The following is a 24,718-nucleotide window of genomic DNA, read 5'->3' as shown; positions in this document are numbered from 1 at the left end:
TAAGATAAAAAAAAAACAGAGAGCATCAATTTAACATTAGATTGAGACTGACGTGCTTTCTTGGGCATGGAGACCCTTTGCCGATCCATTGTGATTGAACTTTTGTCTCTATGTCATAGTCATAACCCAATTTTCATATCCCATTATGATCCTTTGCATGAATGTTTCATCGTTATTGGCTTGTTCAAGAAGTTGCCGACAAACATCCACTTGATGTTCTTTCTGTTGTTCAATCATCAAACGAGAAACAAACTTTGCTGCAACTTGATGAAGCAAAATTTTACTTGTCATGGCATGATTCAACTGAGATGCTAACCTCTTCTCCAAGTTCTCTGACAGTCAATCAGCTATGTGCATGTATCAGATCGTTGATTTTCTGAACGTGGGATCATTCAGTTGAAGTTGACGGCCTTCCTGGTAGAGGGTCATCAAGTGATTGACGATCGCTTTTAAATTGTAAAAACCAATCATAACATTCCGTATGACCCAGAGCATCATCTCCGTAAGCCTTTTTCAATAGTTTTTCAAAGTTTTTGTGAAATTTTTCCCCAATTTCACACAAAATTTTACATTCCCAAAATTTTACTCCTTTCAAAAATCGCACTTAAATAACAATAACACAAAAACTAAACACGATATCAACAATCCAAGAAAATGTGGTTGTAGAGGAGCTTATGCGAAATAACAATGCTGTCACCTGCACATCACTAAATATTTCTATTAGTGCGTTATTAAAATTGTTTGGTTTTTTCTGAACACACCTCTATGTTAATGATCCAGTAAAAGTTTAAAAAACGAAAAACTTCTACAACTCCAACCTGATGCTAAACATCTGTTTCATAGCATCATAAAAAAATAGTTATTTTGCATTTTACAAATAAAAAAATTAAAAATTATTTGATAAAAGCGTTAATGCCTTGCTTAGAAAAAATTTCAAGCTGATATAATGAAACAGAAACAGTTATACATATTCTACCTTAAAAAATCAAACTACCTATAACTCTATAATAAGGGTTAAAGACTGTTCCAATCATGATAATGTTTCCTTTGGAAAAGTTATTTTTAAAATTTACAACGTACACTGAAACTACATTAGCAAAATTAATATTATTGTATTTAAGAGAGAAAGCATTTTTTTATAGGTGGTAAGATCTTTTAACAGTCAAAAAACACAATAAATAGAAATCGTCAATAAAATAAAATTACTTTAAAGTTATAGTTAGCACTCCTTGATACATCCACATCTTATCAGATTAAAAAAAAAAAAATTAATATAATCAGTCTTCTAAGCCCAGTTTAATTATTTCCAAGATATAAAAAGAAATTGATGCCACCACACACATATACAAACTTTTACAATTGAGATACAGTGTTTAATAGTTTCTAAATGGGAAGATCACATAACACTGAAAAATGTTTGTTTTAAATAATATCTAAAATAAAAAAAATATAAATATATAAAAAACAAAAGACACAGGACTATTTTTCATTACCTGTGAACTGAGTATCTATTGGACTGAAGGAAACTGAATTAAGAAAATGATATAAATTTTAAATAATTTCATAGTAATTCTGACAGACGTTAACTATATGTATGCGATGTTATGGAGCTGAATGTTTATGGGTAACATGTAGTGAATGAATCTCAATTACTAAACTTACAAGATTAGTACAACTGAAGCACAACACTGAAATTTAAATGGATACATTTTTAGCAGTGAAAAATTTACAATACACTTGTATGTTCATACAGAGCCTAAATAGATTTAAAATCACAACTAACATTATTAGATGTCTCAAGTCTGATGAGTAGGTCCGTGACATAAGTTCAACTGATGTCTGAAGATTCTCTCTCTGGACTGCCATTAAAGATCTGCAAGCAAGTGCTAACAACAGCTTGCCGAGCGCAGTAAGATCTTCTTGCTGAAAATATAACAATGTGCTATTAATAAAAAAAAAATCTGTCTTCTATAAATCTAATGAATACTTAAAATAAGAAAGATAATTTAAACATAAAACAGAATTGTCTTGAACCAAGAAATGTTTGAAATTAGCACAATTTACATTTTAAACTGTATCAGTACTTGCTGATTATATCAATCTAAAAATTCATACCTACCAAAAATAATCCTTTTGCATATTATTTAAAAAATTTTTTAATTTATTTGTTTTTTAACTCATTAATGTTTTATTTATATTTGTTCAGAACAGTTTATATTCCTGATGTTATTACAGATAACATCAGGAACGGGTGGGTATGCTACTTCAGTAAGAAAATGAACATAACAAATACAATTAAAGAAAAGAATAAAGTGGTTAAAACCTAAAAGTTAATATAAATTTCTATGAACAGTACAAAATAAATGTATACGAAAAAATTGATAATTTAGAAGGCATTAACAGTATAGAAATTATTTTAGCACAAATTATTGGTATACTTAAAAAAAAAAAAATGAAGATGAAAAAAATTCTGCCTTTTTATTAGCATTATTTACAACTCATTCATTGACAGAGTATTCTGAATTCTGTAAAAGACCATTTTTTAGTTTTATTATAAATAAATTGAAAATATTTTAACAGGTTAGTAATTTATTATTATTATTAAAATTAACAATGTTAGCATAAGATCTGTTCTCATGTACCAAAGTAATGTACTGAATTATATAAAAACAGTTCTACTTTTTGGTTTGATACATTTTTTAGGAGTAAGTAAATATTGTTGCTTTTTTACAAAAAACAAAACATTCACAAATAAAATTGGATATATAAGTTAAAATTTTTAATTTACTACATAATATTTGAACTACATTATTCTTATTTATGGATAATAAATAATAATGATTTTATTACAGAATTTATCATCTAATAAGACTGAAAGATTTCACCACTGTGGCAACAGAATAGCATTTATCACATACTTAACAATGTTGCATTTATCTGAAAAAGTGAAACAGTTTTAATCATATTTAAAGTTAAAACAGTTATAATCCACGAATAACTATTTGAAGTAATAATAATAAGTGACTCTTAGGCCTTTAAAAAAAAATCTTCTAATATATAGTTATGGTCTGTGAAGAGAACAACAATGCATGATTTAGAATTTTAAGGAAAATCATTAATAAATAATAAGACCCAGGAGCTACAGACAATGTTATGATCACATTCTATATCTTAAGAGTAAATTCATTTTATGGATGTTTTATTGAAAAATGGAATTTTAATACTCTGCTTACAGTATTAAGGTATGAATTAACTGTCCACTTGCAGCTCCTCCAATATCATATTAATTAGGTTTTTTATTAGGAAGTGTTAGTACGAGGGATGTTCAATAATTAATGAGACAAACTGATGTAGAGAAAAAACAGTTCATTCAATGACAATGAAACTTTTTGAGGGTCAAGTTGGCAACCTTGGAAACACATTTAATCAGCTATTCGATAATAATTAATCTAAACATAACATAAATGTGTTAATTTCAGAATGTCAGCTTCACTTGAAATGTTTACACCAAAACAGCAATGTTAAGTGACACGATTTTTGCTCTCATAAGTTATGAAACCAGTGGGAAATTTACTCAAAAATGCTGAAACAGTATGGTGAAAAGTGTTTAAACTGCAGTAACATATATAAGTAGGTGGAACAGTTTAATTCCGCCAGAACAAGCATAACTGATCTCCATCGCTCTGAAAACCAGTTGAAATTTTGACTAACACACTGCAAAATTGCATAAATGATCTTACTCATGAAAAGAGGTGAGTCAAAATTTCCCAAACTGCTAGTTTGCATAATATTAGTGTTGGAACCATGCATTCAATCATTCAGGACATGCTGAATTATCACAAAACGTGTTCAACATGGGTTCCAAGACATTTGACTCAAGCCCATAAAGACACCTGAATTCACATTTGTTCTGAGCTCAAAGAACGATTTGAAGCAGAAGGTAATGTCTTTCTAGATTGTATAAAAACCTGTGATGAAACATGGATACACCACTGACCCTGAATCCAAAGTCTTGAGTGGAAACATCCGGATTTGCCCATCAAAAAAAAATTCAAAACTCACATGTCAGCCGGTAAAGTGTTGTTGATGGTCTTCTGGGACTTGCAAGATCAAATTTTTAGTGACTATTTAGAAGAGCAACGTACCATAAACAGCGAATACTATTCTAACATGCTCCAACAGAAAGTGAGACCTGCAAAAAGGTGAAAACGTCAAGGCGCTCTCTCAAAAGGTGTGATTCTCTTGCATGAGAATGTGCGTCCTCAAATTGCTCAGAGAATGACAGAAATGCTCAAGACGTTGGGCTGGAAGGTGTTGCCACATCCTCCTTACAGTTCAGATCTCAACCCGTCCAATTTTCATTTGTTCGACCCGTTAAAAACTTTTTATGCGGCAAGAAGTTCAATGACAACAAAGCAGTAAAAAAAGCAGTAAACGAATGGTTCAAGCAGCAAGTTAAAGACTTCTACACTGCAGGAATCAGAAAGCTCAAAGAATTGTGGGACAAGTGTCTAATGTTTCTAGAGAATATGTTGAAAAGTAGTGCAGTTTCATTGTCACTGAATAAATAATTTTTTCTCTATGTCAATTTTCCTCAAATAGAACCACATCCACAAAGGAATGTGATTTAATGAAGAAATTATTTATATTATTTTTCAATTATAGGCTATATACCACTACATCCATAATTCCCAGTAAGTCACATAACCAACCCGCTGATGTGATAATTCGGACTTTACAAATTTAATATTCATTATGTTAATAAATTAAAAGTGCTATTAAAATTGCCCATTATCAAATTAAACTGGCTAAAATCTTGTATTTCTTTACAGGACCAATATCTCATACCTTCAGAGAATTTTAGGATATTTCATGAGGCTTTTACAGAAGATTTATTCAATTTAACACAGGTTTTTGAATGGTACGCTTGCGTCAAGGTTGGTAGAATATCACTTGAAGATGATAATTGTTCCGGACAACCATACATAAACACCAACCATAAGTATACAAAAAAATAAACAATTAACTTAAATTACTTGTAGCTAACACAACCATAAAGTGTCGCCAAGCAATCACAAACTGGATGATACAGTTAGAATTGATTACTGGACCTGGCAAGAGATTTCAACTGAGAATTTAAACAAGCGTCATGTTGCTGCAAAGCTTATTACTTGCTCAAAAGCAGTGTTGTGTTAATATGTGCCACAAGCTTCATGACACGGCTAACAAGATTTGGGTTTATAATCAGAGAAGTTTACTTCAACAATATGAAGACAAAAAAACAGTCATTGTTTTAGAAGTGCTACAACCAAAGAGACTGTAAAAGGTGTGGAAGGGCAAAAGCTCAATAAAATGTATGCTTATCCTGTTCGTTGACATAGAGGGTAATGTTCACTGAAAATTAGTCCCAGCTGGCGATACATGGAATTACAATAACACAAAATTGACTGTTGTACCATGTATGTGTCCAAGCACACCTCCTTCAGAACAAAATGGTACTAATCCCACCACTGCCTTTACACTACTACAGATCTATCCTCCTGTGACTTTACTTTGTTTCTCAAACTAAACTTGAAGCCGTCACTTTTACAATGTAAAAGAAATAAAAAGAATTGAAGGCAGGGTTGAACAGCCTCCAGGAAAAGAAAGGCCCTATTATTTATATCACTATTTAGGATACCCACTTATATTGTCTTGATATTAAAAACAAATATGTTCCTCTTAAAAATTATGTTCTTATCTGTAAACAGCATTTATCACCAAGATGTCAATCACAATGTTTGATAAGTAATGGTGACATATGATTTGCTTCAAGAGGTACTTAATTAAAAAAATAACATTTAACAAACAGTCACATGCTATTAAATGAAATAAAACTAAAAAAAATTGATTAAAAGAAAATAAAAATAAGAAGAAAATACAAGAGATAAAAGAATATAATCAGAATAGACTACACTAAACAAAATAAAGAAAATTAAAAGATTAATCAAATTAACCTGATAATGAGGAATAAGTGCGAGAGGATTTGCTGCTGAAGAGTCAAATGTCAAAACATCAGCAATACCAGTACCACTTATTCGTAATCTTGAACGAGCAGTCAGTAAAACTTTGGATGGATCAAGAGATCGACATGCGAGACCAGCTGCATGGATTACTCTAAGTGCTCCAGTCAATTGGATAACATAACTCCATATCGTACTTTCAGAGAGCATTGAACTAAAGAATAAAAAGATTTTAAATAAAAATATTAAATATTTAATCAGACAATTCAGTATCATTAAAATAAAATTTAGAAATCATATGATATAGTAAAAACCTGCCTATAATGGAACTTCAATTATCAAACATGGAAATATATGAGATGGAAATTTATTAAACTGCTAAATTTATCCTAAAAAAAAGAAAAGAATTTAAAACAATTTACAATATAAGAATAATTCAAATACAAAAATAAATGGAAATTATGAAACAACTGAAAAGTTAGTGGGGCACTCCAAAATAAACAGCGTAATTATATTAAAACTGCATCTTCAACATTCAAACGAGAACAATTAATGTACTCATTTGACCTGAATATGGTACACAATTATAAAATTTCACATAACAAAAGTGATGTTATAAATGTCTCAGTTTTGGGTGTATATAAATGAGTTCAACTTTAGCTTAAAGTTTTATGTATGTTCAGAAAATCATGATGAGGTAATTTAACGAAAATGAAATAATGCCGCAAACTGAAGGTAATTCAAGTCATATATGTAGGCTTACCACACCACACGTCTGGGATTAGCCCAGACAGTCCTGGTTTTTTAGTGCTGGGGTTTTGAGAATTTTATGACTGACAAGGATTTTTTTAATTTTAGACCTATATGTTCGACATTACATTTTTAAATATTCTCTTACGGCCGTGCATCTCTCAGCCAAACTTAGAGCAAGTGGCTGACGTTGATTTTGATGAAGGGGTGGCTACCGGTCTCGCCACAACTTTTTACTTAGTAATTAGACAACACAACAGGGGCAATGTGTTTATGTTGTTTTCGTGTGTGAAGTAAACTCGTCTATTCGTTTTTTATCATTTTATCTCCATTCATTTTTTGAATCATCATTTAGTAATGGGCAAAATAAAAAGTGTGTTTAATGTTAACCTGCAACAGGAATACAAATTTTTGAAACTGTAATAACAGTAACAATGAACATGTTTATTGCACATTATGTACTGGAGAATTTTCTGTTGCACATAAAGGAAAGGGTGAACAAACTCAATTTCAAAACATCAGACTGCACAACTAAACTGGTTAAAAAGTTATGTGGCCCAAAATTTTCATCTGATAGAACCAAAATCAAGACAATTGTTGTCATTATTTCACCATTTATATTTGATAATGAGTTGTGTTCTTTGGAAAACATTATGTAACAGTAATGATGGATAGTTCAAACAGAAGTGAAGTAAAACTTGTTCTGATTATTGTAAGATATTTCAGTCTGGAGGAGAGAATTCAAGTTAAAGTTTTAAATTTTGATGAAGTGTCAGGTGAAACTGCTCAAATTTTGACTCAGTATCTCTTGCAGTGTGTGTGAGAAAATATACACTTGAAGAAAAGTTGGTTTGTTATACTGCTGATAACACTAACAGTAATTATGGTGGTGTGAAGAGAAAGGGAAATGAAAATGTATTCAGAAAAGTTCAAAGTGATTTAGATAGACCTATTTTAGGAATTGGTTGTTCAGCACACATTGTTCACAATTCAGTACAAATAGCATGTGAAACCAAAGGGTAGGTGTTATGGTTCAAGTTCTTAAAAAGTACCAAGTACTACTGAAAAATAGTGGGAAGCAATTTTTAAGGTGTTTCAAAAGACTGATATTTCATGTAGTAATATTTCTAAAATGGTTGAGTTTGCAATGCCTTTACCTGGAACATCTGCTCCAATTGAAAGGGTTTTTTCAATTACGGGAAAAATTTGGTCCGCAGAGGGGGCAGACTTTCAGTATCTGCTGTTAAACATCTGCTAAATGTTAAAATTAATTCAGAACTTTCTTGTTGTGAATTTTATAATGTAATTAAAACAAACAAACTATTTCTGAAAAAACTTATGTCTAGTGAAAAATACAACTGAATAAATAAAGTTTAATGTTTCAGTAAACTGTTAAGACTTAAGTAATTTCAAAAATATGTCCTAGGTTGGACCCAAATAAAATATGGTAAGCCTACATGTACATATATACCCAGGGTCCAAAAAGCAATCAGATTGATTTTTGCATGGAAATTTAAAGCATGCAAAATGGCAGTCCTGCATGCATATACAAGTACCTAGATGTGTTGTCTACTTTTCATGTCAATTTCAAGTTAACTGTTGTAGTCATCAAGTGTCCGATTGTTCATATAAAGTATGGTGGGTAATCACCTACCACAGAAAAAAATACCTATCAACATTAAGCAATTCAGTCTCAAAAAAAAATCAAGCTTCCAAAACATATAAAATGTTGAAAGAAGCATTCAATGAAGAAAGTATCACATGCAATATACATGTTTTCATTGGCATGTTGCATTTTTGACTGGATGAGAGAACATGAAAGACGCGACAACAGAGGATTGACTGAGCACACTGCTGTAATGGTGTGTAGAGTTGAAAAAACTGTTACACTTCTCAAAAAGCAGTGCACACAATAATCTGAGCAAGGGATGCATATGAAACACATTATGTGCTGTTGGGTTCCGCAGCTCATAATGACTGACCAAACGGTTGATGTTACATGGAAGACTAACATGTATTCTTCTGCAAAGAATTGTTGGCTTGGTACAAGAAGGAAGGATCATGCTTTTTACATAACGCGGTAACTGTTGGATAAGTCTTGGATATTCCATTATGGTTCTGAGACGAAACAACAAAGCTTCCAATGCAAGACAACTTGTTCATCACTTCCAGAAAAAGAGAAAGTTGCACACAGTATGGGTAACTGCACGATCATCTCTTTTAATCATTAATTTGATTCATTTAATAACATTAGATACCTACAGGGATGACTATAAATGCTTTCTGGTATATCAATGTGCTGAAGATATACGATGCTGACTCACTTCATACAAAAATGCCCTAAAAAATGTTGAAAAACTTCTGTTGCATCACAAAAACGTATATCTTCATGTCTCTTATATCGATAGTCTGCAAAATTTTGAATTGAAAAAAATTAAAACAGTCTAACCCATCACCCAGATCTAGTTCTGACTAACTTTGGCTGTTCCCAGAATTAAAGGACCTGAAAGAATGAAAATTTACAATAAATAAAGAGGTCATAAAAGGTGGTGGGGGTGAAATGCAAAGTGCTTTTGAAAGAGGGACAGGATTTCATGTTTGAAAAGTGGATAAAGTGCTGAAAGCACTGTCTTGCACTTGAGGGAGACTATTTTGAAAAGAAACATGTAAATGTAGAGGTTCAGAATAAACTATTTTTTCAAATACAGCAGTTGTCTTATTACTTCTTGGACCGTCCTTGTATATTACAAATCACGTATGTAAATATGTTAACAATTAAAGCAATTCTTTGTAAAGAAATACAAACTATTTATTTTCTATACAAAAAAAAAGCAAAGAACGTAATAAGTCTTTTCTATTCAAAATTAGGTTCAATCTAAGCAAACTCAGTTTAAATGTGAAGGTCCTCACTATAAATAAAATACTCTATATTCTATTACTCATTCTGACAAAAGTCAAATTTTTTGTAATTGTTTCTAGTATATATGTTTTTTCAACAAACAATTTACTGGGAAGTAATTATCTGCCCAGGAAATAAGTGGATGAACAGATTCTACTTCAGACCGGTTTGGTCTAGCGGTGAACACGTCTTCCCAAATCAGCTGATTTGGAAGTCGAGATTCTACTTCAGAAACGTTTATTGTACAAAATCAATATAGCATTTGGCTTGCAAGAACTTAAATAAATATATATAAAAGAACAGTGTTTACTGAACTGAATACAGAGTACAAACATGAACACTAACTACCTATATCTTTAACAAGATTTTGTTGATTGAGGTAGTATAACCTACTCCAATCTCTCATAGCAGTGGCAGCCCTCTGTGGATTGATTCCTCACTCCCTAATCTTTATCAACGATTACAAAAAGTGGGAAAGCAAGGACACTTCCAAGAAAGAAGGGTTTTCTGTGGTTATGCATCACTGAAGTAAGATCAATCACCAGAGCGGCACCATTTATAAATGACAAAACAACCATTTTTTAGAGCATTAGTGTAATATCAACTATACCTGTGGGCTATCAGGAGATTATGTTTCTTAACAGCCAGGAGTTAGTTAACAGCCAAATTGCCAACAAAGGAAAGCTATGTTTCATATATTTCTTGTAATTTAAATACCATTAACTGGGTTTAAACCAAAATCCAGCAGCATAACCAGTCAAACTAAATGTCATAGAAAATAAACAGCAATGTTTAGAGATGAATAGAAATTAGTGTTGGCCTCAAAATTTTTTTAATCAAGTTAAAAAAAAAATGATTACCTATCTAGCATACTTATTTCATCAAGGTTAAAATGCTATAAGGACAAGTGGTGAACTGCCCAATTTTATGTTACTACTATTTTATAAAAGCAACATTACACTGTTACATTAACTGTAAATGTTACTGCAAACTACTTCTAACACAGCAATACAAAATAATTCGTATGTAGAGTACCAGAGTCAAAACTTAGAACACCATAACACTTCCACACACTGCTCCAAATGCAGAAAAAAAATTAATTACTCCAGTAACCATTACTGCTATTTAGACATTTGTGTCATAACGCAAACTAAAGAACTAAACTCAAAATGTAGAAAAAACTATAACCTTTTCACGGAATAAATTTTCATTTATAATAGAATTAATATATTTCAGAAACTCATCTGTAACAGAATTATTTTATGAATTTGAATTTTTATTAAGGACAGGTTTTACTAAATTCTTTTTTTCAAAACTAAGTAAAAAAACATTAAAAATTAAAAGAATTCTAAACAAAATGAGAGAAAATATATTCTTTCTTTATTACCTGTGCTGCTGTCGCAAAAGAGCATTCTTTTGATGACTATATGGTCTAGGTGCATTGGGATTCGATGAAAATGGATCGCTGTAACCATTGAGTGGTTCAGCTTGTGAAAAATGCCTTGACAACAGAGTCTCCGAATCAGGATGATAATCATAAACAAAGACCATCGCTAAAATTAGAATTATTTCATTACAAGTATTACCAGATAAATTATATATACAGTATAATCATGCAATATTTTACTTTTATTAAATACACCTACTTATTTTGATAAATTTACCAGTCATAATACGATGGATAATTTTTGTAAATAGATTACCGCTAAGTATACACCAAGATTCTGACATAACCAAAAGTAACAATGAACAGAGGTCTGTGTTGAACTTTAGATCATAAATGATCCATTTCCTCTGACAAATTTAATACCTTACATTTGTCAAATATAAATATCTTTAGGCATGAATCCAAAATAAAATAAAAACCAGTGGCAAAACATTGCTTCTTAACTAATGAAGATTTGTGAGGCCAAGAAGAGAATCAAATCGATGCTCATTACACTTTTTAGGTTTTATTAATCAAATTAAAATTTTGTCTTCTGAGAAAGAAGGCAAATACAAAACTAAAATGTCCTATGTCCTGTAACTGACGCAACTTCACAAATGGTGATCAAATACAACAAAACTGACAGTATCAGTAAGTTTGACCGAATTAAAATAATGCTAATGTCTTTCTTTACTTTCCTTAGTTAGCTGATTAAAAGTTTATTGTCTCCTTGTTCCTTTAATAAAAATAAATGTTCGTCAGTAAGATATGAAGTAACAGAGAATAGAGGAAACTAAGCTAGTAAAAATCAATATACCACAGAACCATAAGAAGACAGAGAAGTTTAAGACATAAGAAAAGCTTATTTTGTTTTACAATAGGAGACAATATAAATGATTCTAATTCTATCATTAAGTAAGATAATAAAAAAAAACCAGTAATAAAACACTTACAACAGAAAAAGATTCAAGTTATACTTTATAAAAGAGTTATAATAGCTACTTTTAGATTAAAACTATATGAAACTTTAAAACCAAATACTACTGGTGTAAATTAAATCAATTATAATGTTTCAAACTTTACATAAATAATAATTGTACTAATAGAAAAGATATTAGATCATATATCTAACTCATATAAAACTAATAACATAACTGAAGTACTTTTTTTACAGATAATTTAAACTCACATTAATAATTTTTAAACTCACATTGATCTCCAAAGGCTTTGGTTGTAAACACTTCTCGTAATTGAACTATATTGGAATGACTCAATTTTTTCCACATATCTACAAGTACCATACATTTTGTATTAGGTAACCGGAAACCTGTACAAAAAGTAATGAATGAATAATGTTTATTAAATTAGTATAAAAAATCTTATATCGAAATAAATATTCTATTGAAATATTAACTTTAGATACCTGTGTTTTAAAACAGCAAGGAATATTGCCAATCTGTTTTTTTAGAAGAGTACAGCTGTTTTACATCATTACAAAGTTAAATAGCTGCATCAAGTCTATGATATACAGGGTGTTTATAAAAGAAATCTTTAGTTCCAAAAAATCATAATGAAATCAGTTAAAAGCATCCAGTTTTCATACTTATGTTGTCGTTAAGTATGTTATCGCAAATATTCGCTGCAGTAATGGCACCACTGTGTGACCTTCACTGCACATCTGGTCAGAGTGCGGCAGCCTCGTGCTCAGTCATGATGACACCACAGTAGAAAGCTCAGTGTATGATTTAGTTTACTGAAACAAGATCGGTTGTCACAGTTCGGAGTAATTACTGATGTGAATGTGGTGGTGCCACACCTTCAATAAAACAATACTCCACTGGTTTGATCAGTTTAGGAAAACAGGGACTATATTAAAGGGGAAGTCACCAGGTAGGACATCCACACCTTAACAGAATGTGGAATGGATCCGAGCATCTTGTATAAGTAGCCTAAAAAAGTCATTAGCAAAGTGCAGTCTAGAGTTAGGAATACCTAAATCTGCAGTTTACAAAATGGTGGCTTAGACAATGTGAATATAAGATACAACTTTTACATGAAATCAGACTCAATGATAAAATGAAAAGATTGGAGTTTGCAGCTTTAATGCTCAACAACATTGACGAAAATGAAGTCTAGCAGAAAAATGTTATGTTTTCAGATGAGGCGACATTACACATTAGTGGGTCAGTAAATTGACAATTACAGGATTTGGGGATCAAAACCACTACTTGAAATTATGGAACATCAGCGTGACTCTCCCAGTCAATGTTTGTTGCAGACTAATGTCTGACTGTATTGTGGGCCCATTTATTTTTGTAGAAAACACAATTAATCAGGATATTTTCTGTGACAAGTTTGAACTTTACTCCACAGAAAATATTAAAAAAGAAAAATGATTAACTTTCTATCAGCTAGACTGCACTCCACTGCATTACAGCAGATGTGTCTGTACTGCATTAAACATTCTGGTTTCAGAACAGATGGGCTGGAAGGGCAGGGCCAATTGCATGGTACCAAGGAGCCCAGACATGAGCCCCGCAAAATTTCAAATTATGGGAACATGTGAAAAACACTGTTTATTCAAAGAAAATCTGGGACATCAACTACCAGAGAGGATTGTTGCAGCAGTAGCATCCATTACAACTGACTTGCTGATGAGTTCGTGGGAAGAGCTGAATTAACGTATGGGCATGTACAGGGCAACAAATGATGCACATATCAGTGTATTTAACATAAAAAAAACTTCAGAATTTACCCTTTCAGAATACATACTCATGTAAGTAATATTTTAAATATAATTTTGTTTAAATAATACTTAAAACTGAGAATTTCTTTTATAAATACCCTGTATTATAATTATGAAATGAATTTAATCATTTCTAGCAAATGGGTTCATTAAAACTTCTGGATTACTAAAAATTCCTATCTCCTTTATAAAGCCTTTCCTATGGGTGTACAATGAACAACTCCTATAAGAAAATAATATTTGGCAATGGGACAAACAACTCAGAGAAACAGGCAGCCTACTGAAGCAAATACGCCCATCAGTATCTGATGAAACTATTGAAACAGTGTAAACAAGTTTCTTGCTTAGCCTGGAGAAATCTGTGCAGAAGTGTTCTAGGCAGTTGGACATTCCTAAAACAATTGTTCACAATGTGCTAAAAAGACTGTTACATTTCACTGTGTACAAAATTCAGGTGCTACAACTTTATCCACAGGAGAAAGTGAAATGATTTGATTTTACTGTAGGTATTCTGGATAGGTTAGAGCAGGGTAATGATTTTTTTAAAAAGTTTATTTTCAGTATGAAGCAACATTTCATGTTTGTGGATGAGTACATCTGCATAATGTTTGTATATGGGGTACTGAACCTACACACATGCTGCTATTGAATATTAACATGACAGTGAAAAAGTGAATGTGTGATGCAGTACTGGACAAGACAGAATCATTGGCCCCTTCTCTTTTGCTGAAAATCAATATTAGGGAACATCTTCCTGGATATGTTAGTAGGGACTGCATGTCCCAAATACCAGGGAATTCCATTTTCCAGCTAGACAGAGCTCCTCCAAATTTTGCTGCAATCATGTAGGATTTTCTTCATGAAACATTTCCTCAGTGATTGTTTGCATGAGAAGGGTGGATTGCCTGGCCCCCACAGTCTCCAGACTTTGCTCCGAAGGATGTTTATTTTTGGGATTATATAAAAACAAAGTGTATTTCACTCAAGTTTGAAATTTGGACCATTTAAAAGAAGGATCACAGAAGCTGCTGTTTCTAACACACTGGATGATCTCTGTCATGTACAGCAAGAGACTGAATATCATCTACATATACAAAGCAACTAAGGGAAAACGTATCGAAATCTACTGAATAGGTAAGAAACTGAGTGCTTCTCTTTCATTTAATGTTATTAATTTTTTTTTTAGATTTTTATGTTACTGTGATTGGTGGTAAAGTTGTTTTTTTTTTTTTAATATATATATATATAATATATATATATATATATATACATATTTTTACAAAGAAGTATCTTCCTCTTAAGATGTTTTAAATGACCAAATTCTTGATCCGCAGTGCTGCCAAACAGATATGATGACTAAGACATCTTATTCAATGACTCCAACTGTAATTAATTTTTCAGAAGAAATTGAGACCGAATACAAGTTAAATGCAGGAAGACAAAATTATTTAAATTAAAGGCAATAATTTAAAGATAAATTTGACGGAATTTTATATTTATAGAAAAAAATCATCAAATATCTTACACCACTATTCTATACCCTCTTAATAATGAAACAGAAAGAGATTTTTCTTAACAAAGAAAACAGAAAAATAATGGTAATAATTATTTAAAAATACAAAGCAAATTAAAAATAACAGAAGAATTTATCCCCAAAAAATCTCCAATTACATAATTTCACATAAACTCTCAGTACAACAAACTAACACAAGTCTGAAACAAATTAACAAATTAACCACCTCATAAAAATAAATTACTAGTAGAACTTAAAACCAGGACACTACATAGGAGGACAATATTTTATATACTTAATTTTCCAAAAAGTTTATCTGATAACTAAATGTCAAAGTTCATTTAGAAATTGAACTTGGACAAAGTACAAATTGAATACATTTTTTTACCACTTTCCAAAAATGTAGTAAATAGCTTACCTTAAACTGCAGTGCAAAGCAGCAGTACCAAATTTACTACAAAAAAACCCTCTATCAATATTAACTAATCAATCATTTTATATCTTTTTTTTTTTTTTAAATGTAATGTTACATTTAAATAATAATACCATAATTAGTTAACTAAATATAAAATTATCAAATAGAAAAGGAATTTGGAAAAATAAGTTGACATATTACAGACCATGAATTCTACGTAGGCAGTAGCGAATTCCAGTCTTTAAATTGGTAGCCTTGTACGTAGAGGTTTGATATCCAATTAATTGTGTTTTATGCAGTGATGGCAACTGCTCCAAAGGGCACAACTCGTGGTAATTGTCCACTTCTGTTGGCAGGTCTAAAACAATATACAAAATGATACAGAAAATAAATCATAAATGAATAATCTGTTACAGCAAGATGCAAAAATGAAAAAACCTTAAAAAACATCACTTTACATTAAATTCCCCAAATCAACGTTCTAAAAAGTTAGGATATTGTATTCTCATAACTTTTCCAGTATTATGGATATTGACAAGAAATGCCTAATCTGTTTTAATCAAGAGAAAGAATTTTTTTTAATGTATAAAGAAAAATTATTTAGGTATACTATTTCTCCCATCATGACACAAGTATCAGGTAACTTTATAGAGCATTTTTTAGTGGAAATCAGTTCATAAAATCGAGGCATAAATTGTAGTTCAGTTAAGCATATCTGTTATAATCTGTTTTGGCTGCTTGGACAGTTATTAAAACATTTCCAACTGGATAGATGAGTAAAAAAAATTATTCAACTGTTGCATATATCTCACAAAAAGAAGCTTATTTATATGCAACTGATAAATGACTTCTATTTTGTTATATGGGAAGTCAAAAATAGAGTGAAGGGAACATAAAAATAAACAAATATGAAAAATGTAGTTCATTGACTTGCTACTTGTGGCTTTTTTTAATATTCAGGATATACTAAAAAAAAAGCTAAATTAAACAAAAAATTATATTAAATTACAATAACTATATTTAAATAATAACACTAAGTATCAAGTTTCATTTCATACCCTTACTTCAAAATAAAAATACCTGGGTAAGGACAACTAAGTTCCAGGTATATTGGTAAACTGCAACCTTTACAGTCTGATGGTTCTAAAAAAATAGAATGTGTCAGAATGGGACATCTCAAAAACTATCACATAAAGTGGCAAACACAGAAGCATTTTTAATGAACAAAATTCCATAAATCACTTAAGTTAGACAATTCTGGGTGTGCCACCACAGCATGCTAACATTTATTTAAGAATAACGACCATAGCAGTTGATATCACTTACAATTAAAACAGAAATAAGATGATTTTTTAAGCCATTATTCTTCACACCACATACTTCTAAATACTTTTCATTACTTTGATGTAATAAAATCAACTGTACAATGCATAAAATAAAAAAAAAGGAAACTAACTTACCAGGATAGTGTGACGGATCAGGAGGTGAAAGAATTAAAGCATTTTTATGCTGTATTTCAAGACGGAGTTCATCAGATACATAAAAGTTATTATCATTAGAAGTTAACTGTGACTTCGAAGACTTGATATGAGGTGGCGTAACAGGATACATTGTTATTGCAGCCGGAGGCAAAATAACACTGGTTGCACTATCTTCAACAGATGTAGTTGAGACCCTGTCAGTTGCTCCAGCAGTTGTAACAGGTGCTGGATAATAATAAGTAGTTCCTCCTACATTTTCCTATAAGACAAAAAATTAAACTCGTATTTATTTTAATTGAATTCTTTTTTTTTCAGTTTATTAAATACTTATAAATTAAAATAAAATATAATAATAAATTAACTGCTGCATCATGAATGTACATTATTTAAAGTTATTTCATATTAATTAAATGAGAAGACAATCGTAATGAGACATCTCTACAAGAAGTTACTGTACAATGAAATCTGTAAAAATAAAAAGAAATACTAAAATGAATCAAGAAGGTACATTAATTATGTCAAAGTATGTCAAAGTATAAGAATGACAACAAAGCAAACAAATATACTTCATCATTGGTGACATTAAACAAAATGGAAAAACTTTATAAATAAATTATAGAATAGGCAAACACTTATGAAATAGTTAATCATGAATATAGAGAGAGATGAAGTTATCACCCAAGAAATTATTAAATTGCACTAATATTCAACACCTACTATTAATTATGAGTACATCAATAAGAATATAAGGAATTTTTTTTATCTTTTAAGCCAATTTTTTTCTGGGAGATTGTAGTTTTGCAATAAATTCCTATCTTGATAACTAGAGGGTATTAAGTAAAAATATATCAGCATTTGAAAACATATTGTGACTTATATAGATTCAAACCTGGATCCTCCAGATGGAGATCCTACCACTTCCATATAGAGACTGGCAAATGTAAACACAATTTTTGTAATCTTATACTTAACAATTAATTTAATTATTCAACAGAAAATTTTACAAGCTACTATCAATTTCCCAAAAAGGTGGGCAACTCCATTTATTTGATTCAATTGGAAACATATCACAATATAGAGCGCGCTGTACATTGTGATATAAAAGAATGAAGTCCTTATAATCTTATTTATGCAGTTTGATACAGCTGAATAAACAGAAAAAGCCTCAATAGTTCACAAAATATATAGTGTAGAAATTCCATTAACTGAATATCTATCAACCAGGGTCATATCAACCAGTTTTCATATTTTAGTAAAGTTTGTAAATTGCTAAGTATCTACTAGACAAGGAATGTAAAAAGTTGATCATTTATTTATATTAAGAAATATTCCATTGAGATTAAACTAAAGTTTTGTACAAACGCTAGCTTTCTGTAATCCTTGCCATAACAAGTTTGTGTCACAAAATACAACTGTAGTGAGTATTGTGCAAATCCAACTATAGTGTCATATGACTAATTTAAAATTGTTCATGCATTTTGGGAAATCCTTCATATAATGTGAGATGCAGGGACCCTAATAATGAGCGTAAGAAGTACCAGGTAATTCAAAAAGGACTTCCACTTGCTTTTAAAAGCATATAAAAATATTTATTCAGATAACTTACAGATTCGATTGAGGTCTCATTTCATAGTAAAACATATCAAGTTTGTCATCCTACATCACTTTGGTTTGATATGGCTTCCATTTGTAATGAGACACACATCCCATCTGAAGTCAATATCATTCCAGACTGTAGCCAGCAAGGTCCCTGGTCCTGCTGATAGTAATGGAATCCATCTTTGTCATCATAGTCTAACAAGGAATTAGTAAATTTTGAAGCATGTCCAGATAAACAATAACATTTACGATTGCCTCCCAGAAGAAGAACAGGCCATGCATTCTTTGCTTAGGATAAAAAAACATTGACCTTAGGCTATGACAAATGTGCTCCAAAGTTTCATGAGGGTTTTCGCTACTCCATATTCAGCAGATATGGTGTTCACCTTGCTGTTGATGTAAAACAATGACTCATCACTAAAGATTACATTGTCTAAAAATGTATTGTTGACTGCAATTCTATCCATTTCCACATAAAACTGCAGCCAAGCAACTTTTTTGTCATCTGTTATCTGTTGAACCACAGTTAGTTTGTACGGCTTCAAGTGCAATCGTTTACATAATATGTTCCAAACAGTCATTTGCGGAATGCCAGTCTCATGTGACGCACTTTGAATTGATTTCTTCAGACTATGTGCAAAGCTTTCTCTGCTCAGCAGCTTCAGTGACACGTGGGTATCCTGGTGATTTTCTAAGTTTAACAGAACAACCTGTCTCAACTAAGGTTTGGCGCCAAGAATAGATTGTATACATACTAGGATGCTCCCTACTGTAATCTCTAGGAAAATTATGTTGAACTGCAGTTGCCGACTGCAAATCGTGAAACCGAACACACAGTGAGTTATGTTCCACAACAGTAAATATATCCATTTTTAACAACACTAGTGACAGTACTGGTGACCAAATTCGGTACAAAAGAACTATGTAAACTTGATGAAAGTTTAGTTTTTACTAAGAATCAAAATTTGATGTGATTTGCTATGAAATGAGACCTCAACTGAATCTTTAAGTCATCTAAATACATTTTTATATGTTTCTAAAACTGTGAAGTCATTTTTGAATTACCCAGCATATCATATTTTACATAATACTAACTTTTACCATACTATACTTTCTGTGTGTCTACACACTCAACATACACCATGTCTGGTTATTATTACGTAGAAAATTATTTTATGATAAAGAAATTTCTAATTTCATTATTCTATTACTATTTTAAATATTTCATTATAGTGTCTGTTTATTTTGGCTGGCCAAAATAAAGAGACACTCTTTACTCTCCTCGTTTTTTTTTTTCAATATATGTGTACACCTTTTAAGGTTCAATTAATTAATAAATACATAGATAGATAAATGATACTTTCTTCAATCAGTTATTAGGTCAAGAAGTAGTTCTTTGTTATTAAATGTTTTAAATCTTGTAACTAGAGAACCCATGATCCAATTTTCAAAATTCAAGTTTTCACTTTTTTATATGGTAGTGTACTCAGCCACTGTGCAGACAAATTTCCAATTTTGTAATTTTTTTTTTAGTTTTAATTTAATTTACAGCAAAGAGTAATATGATTTCATTACTACCTTCCCACGAGAAAGGTACAATTTTTATATATGATTTTACAAATCTCCTTAAAAATGAGTTAAAATTAAGATTTATTTAATTAAGATAATTTTTATTCATTTTTTCAAATTTTCAAATATTTCAATATGTACTAGACTAATTTTCATCATTCAAATTTTATAGTTTTTAGAATTTTCTGTAAATTATTCAGTTTTTTCAATTTTCTTTATTAATTTTTAACCCTTTTTAAAATGTTATAGCACTATAAAGTGAGAACCGTTTTAATTATGTAAAAATATTATAACTGTATATTTTTCTATTTCTATATTAATATTTAGGTCATTGACAGATGTGAGTTTTCTGAATCCTCGATGAAGTCTTAATTTTTATAAGTTATTGTTTTTGTTGTACTTTATCTTGGCTCACAATCAGCAATTTACCTCATCCAAAAAGGGAATTTTCTATAAGTTATTTTATTCCACAGCAACACTTTCAACAGGACTTCTCTAGTCTGATCTAGAAGTCTATAATGACAGGAGAATCTATTTATTTTATAAATTGAAATTATTTAAAAGTAATTTTTTGCAGTGTAAGTTTTTACTTACAGTACAAAAGGATCAGACCAAAGTACAAGACAAATTTATTTATTTAATTCTTTTTTATTCAAAAAAAATTTTTTCAAAATTTTAATTTTTTAAAGTATCATGTAAGTTAAAATTTGTTAAATTTTTAAAAACAAAGTATATAAAAATTATATCTAAATATGTTTTATTTAGTATGTATTCTTTTCGCAGAACCAGAAATCATGCAGAATGAACTACACGGTCTTCAAAATTATAATCATTTATTTTTTTAAGTAAATATATAAATTTTTTCTCTTTCAAAGTTTTTTTATAAAAATTTATTTCTATTGGAATAAAAAGGACATTAATGTTTAGGACATAATGTTTAAGACCGGAATTTCTAACTTTTCTCCAAAATAACAACTTTAACAAAAGTCAGATCAACCCTCCGCAAGGTGTGTCTGAATATATCTGGAATAGGAGAACTTTGTCTGGTGAACTGAATCGAAACAAACTTCATCTGTCATCAAATCATACCTCACTAGATCACATCTAGAGTTTTAACTTGGGATGCAGTCCCCTGTTAAAAACCAACTCCTTGACAGACAACCATGAAAGGTCTTTTAAGGAATACTCTACCGCCTAAACCAAGCAACAGCAGAATTCAAAGAAGGCAGCACTTGGATACAGTGGGCTGCCACTTAGAAGATCAGAAGCACTGGAATGCTCTAACACTGCACACATGACCAAGAACAATACAAAATTACACCGAACCAAATCAAGTACATTTCCACACACACACAATGTAAACTCACATTTATGTACACTGGTAAACTAAAAATAATAACAAACCTAATAGACCAACACAAAATTCCCATCATGGGACTGCAGGAAATAAACACCAACCAGGGCACCATGGAACCTCAAGAATAAATACTCTACAAAAGTATATGTGAGAAGAGAGGTGAAATGTTTCCCACAATTTGGAACAAGTTTTTTGGTTAGCCTCAAAAGAATACACTCTGTACAAGAATTCAAGTCACAATTCCCAAGAATCTCAAGACTCACCCTAAAAGCATCTAATAAAATCTACATCACAATAAATGCCCATGTCCCATTAATAAAAACAAATTTCTAAAAAAATCATAAAGAAACAGAAAGATTCTGGGAGTTACTCAACCTATCATACATAATGTCCTTAACAATCATGTTAAACTTATCAGAGACTTCAACGCTCAACTAGGCAGAGACAGAAGATACCATGACATCATTGGAAAATGGCCCATCCAAAAGAAAACAAATGAAAATGGGCAGATTCATCGATCTCAGCAGAAACCACAACCTACTTACAAAATCCATATATTTCAAAAACCAAAAACATGGAAACACCCCAACTACACTAAAGAGAATGGAAACTAGATCATGTCTTCATGGACAAACACCACCACAAAGAGATCTACAAAAGCCCTCTGAGGAGTAGACACAGGCTCAGATCACAATACAGTCGAAACTAAAATTAAATTCACTCCCCAACAAAGAAAGCAAATAACAAGCAACAAAACCAAGCCCCTAAAACTACAAGAAAAGTAGACTCTATCCCGATAATCAAGAATGCAAATTACCAAAAAGCAACCAACAAAATAACAACCACGGATAAACTCAAGACCTAGTCAATCAACCTTGAACAAAACGCAGAAGAATTGCCCCAATAAAACCCTGAAAAAAGCATCAATGGTGGAACAGTAGCAGACAACAACTAACTAGCTCTACAACTAACAGTCCTACAGCTAACTCTGTACACAACAAGTTGTGTACAGAGTTAGCTGTAGGAGACCTTGAGAACTTGAAGTTCTAACTCTGTACACAACTTTGTTGTGTACAGAGTTAGAACCCATCACAGATACCATGTGTAAGAGGAGACTAGGATTCTTTGGACACATCATGAAGATACAAGATTCGAGACTACTGAAACAGCTGATACAATATAATCTTGACTAGAAAAAACACCAAGACAGGATGCAGATGGATCAGAGAGGATCTGAAGGAAATTGGCCTTACACCAGAAGAGATAAAATTAAATGAAAAAATCAAGGATAGAAACACTTGCTTCACACTCACAACACAAACATTTTCAACACCAGAAAGGACATCGAGATCGTAATGTATAAAAAAGAACTGGGAGGACCTCGAGGCTTAAACAGAAAAACTCTTTGAAAAGAGTTGGATAATGGACTGATCCTATGCAGTTAAAAGATGAAAATAAAAGGGGGGGGGGGACTTGAACATAATAATAGTTAACAATTATTCATATCTGATTTGTGTTACTTTTTTTTTTAAATAGGTATATTACTATTCTTTGGAAAATCAGCAAATTTTCTGCTTTTAAAAATTAAAAAGGATTTACACAAATATTAACAACAGAGTCTTGTAAGAAAAAAAAATACTTTTTTGTGCTCAACAAACATTAATAATGACTAAATCCTTGACTGGTTTAAATTCATAAATCACACTGAACATTTTTTAATGTTATAAAATAAATTCTATTTTTAACCATTACCTATTAGTAGTTTTAAAAGGCTATTGTGGAAAAGAACTCCCAAGGTTTACGCTATTTAAGTAACTTATATCTCCAATCTGGCAGGTAAATTTAGTATTTAAATATTTACACTGAGCATTGATCTATGTCAAACATGTAAAAAAATCATTATATGCTGATCAGAAAAAACACAGTACAAAAAAGTTTCTGTTTTTTTTTTTTTAAATTAATATTGACACATCAAACAGCCAGAATGTGATTAAGATGCATTAACTTTGTAATACATATTTTAATTATGCAAAAGCACTTTTTAGAGTCTAATGTCCATTACAAAAGATGAAAGGAAATTGATAACTATTGTGCTTATTACATTGTTCTCCCTCAGAAGATTTACAAATTCATAGTCCACAACTTTGTGAATAAACCGATCACCTACTTCATGGCTTTATTGAAAGAACTTGTTGAAGCATTTTATGTGTTCCTGATCTCATTTCCTAAGTTACAGATAAACTAAGCACACATACACAATAACAAAGACAAAAATTTCAATTTAGTCAATACATTATTGCATAACACTAAAGATATTACTGTACATATCTGATTCACACCTCAATTAGCAATTAAAAATCAGTAGTCGGACCTTTTAATTTCATCTTGAACATGTCTGGCTTTTTATAAAACAACAAATTTCTAAAAAGGTATGAGCTTACCTCTATCCAAAATATCAAATAAAGGTCTATATTACACAAAATCTACAATAGTTTATCTTAAAGTAAAGAAAGGTGATTAATTACCTGGTAAGTAGTTGATGTTTTATCTAATAAAGGTGTTGGAGAACAATTAACTGGAAGTGTAAGAGGTACTGGGGTAGCAGGAGGAGTGGTATTAGGAGGCGAGGCAGGACTTTCAACCAGACTACTCCGATTAGAAAAAGCAGCAACCAGACTAGGTGATGAACCAGAGGAAGCACTCCTTGGTATAAATTCTGTACTTTGAGTCACAACCTGTTTTACAACAATAAAAAGATGTAATCTAATAATATTAATATGAACAAATATCAGAATGAAAAGGACAAATAAAATTTCTGTTAGCTGAGCTAGAGTGATATCACAGTATTAAGTGAATCTTAAAATAACACAAAGGCAGTCCATAATATTTCTCAATAATTAATAAAAAAATAATAGATTTAAAAAATATATACTTATATAAACCTAGCCAATGTTACTGATT

The 24,718-nt window shown here is 31.0% G+C and overlaps 1 protein-coding gene across 7 annotated transcripts in view; it reads right to left on the bottom strand.

Annotated features, from left to right (window-relative positions):
- PAN3 (Poly(A) specific ribonuclease subunit PAN3) overlaps positions 1-24,718 on the bottom strand; it is a 67,037-nt gene that overhangs the window by 14,863 nt on the left and 27,456 nt on the right. For all 7 annotated transcript variants that reach the window (XM_075374236.1, XM_075374233.1, XM_075374234.1 and 4 more), the window contains 7 exons: positions 24,283-24,492; positions 17,212-17,491; positions 15,957-16,109; positions 12,288-12,404; positions 11,039-11,204; positions 5,997-6,216; positions 1,784-1,923 (listed from right to left, as the gene is read on the bottom strand). In XM_075374236.1, the coding sequence (XP_075230351.1) occupies positions 1,784-1,923; positions 5,997-6,216; positions 11,039-11,204; positions 12,288-12,404; positions 15,957-16,109; positions 17,212-17,491; positions 24,283-24,492 (1,286 nt within the window). The remainder of the gene's footprint in view (positions 1-1,783; positions 1,924-5,996; positions 6,217-11,038; positions 11,205-12,287; positions 12,405-15,956; positions 16,110-17,211; positions 17,492-24,282; positions 24,493-24,718) is intronic.

Source organism: Lycorma delicatula, chromosome 8 (genome assembly GCF_047948215.1).
Source record: "Lycorma delicatula isolate Av1 chromosome 8, ASM4794821v1, whole genome shotgun sequence".
Taxonomy (NCBI): domain Eukaryota; kingdom Metazoa; phylum Arthropoda; class Insecta; order Hemiptera; family Fulgoridae; genus Lycorma; species Lycorma delicatula.
This window is presented reverse-complemented; position numbering and strand designations above follow the sequence as displayed.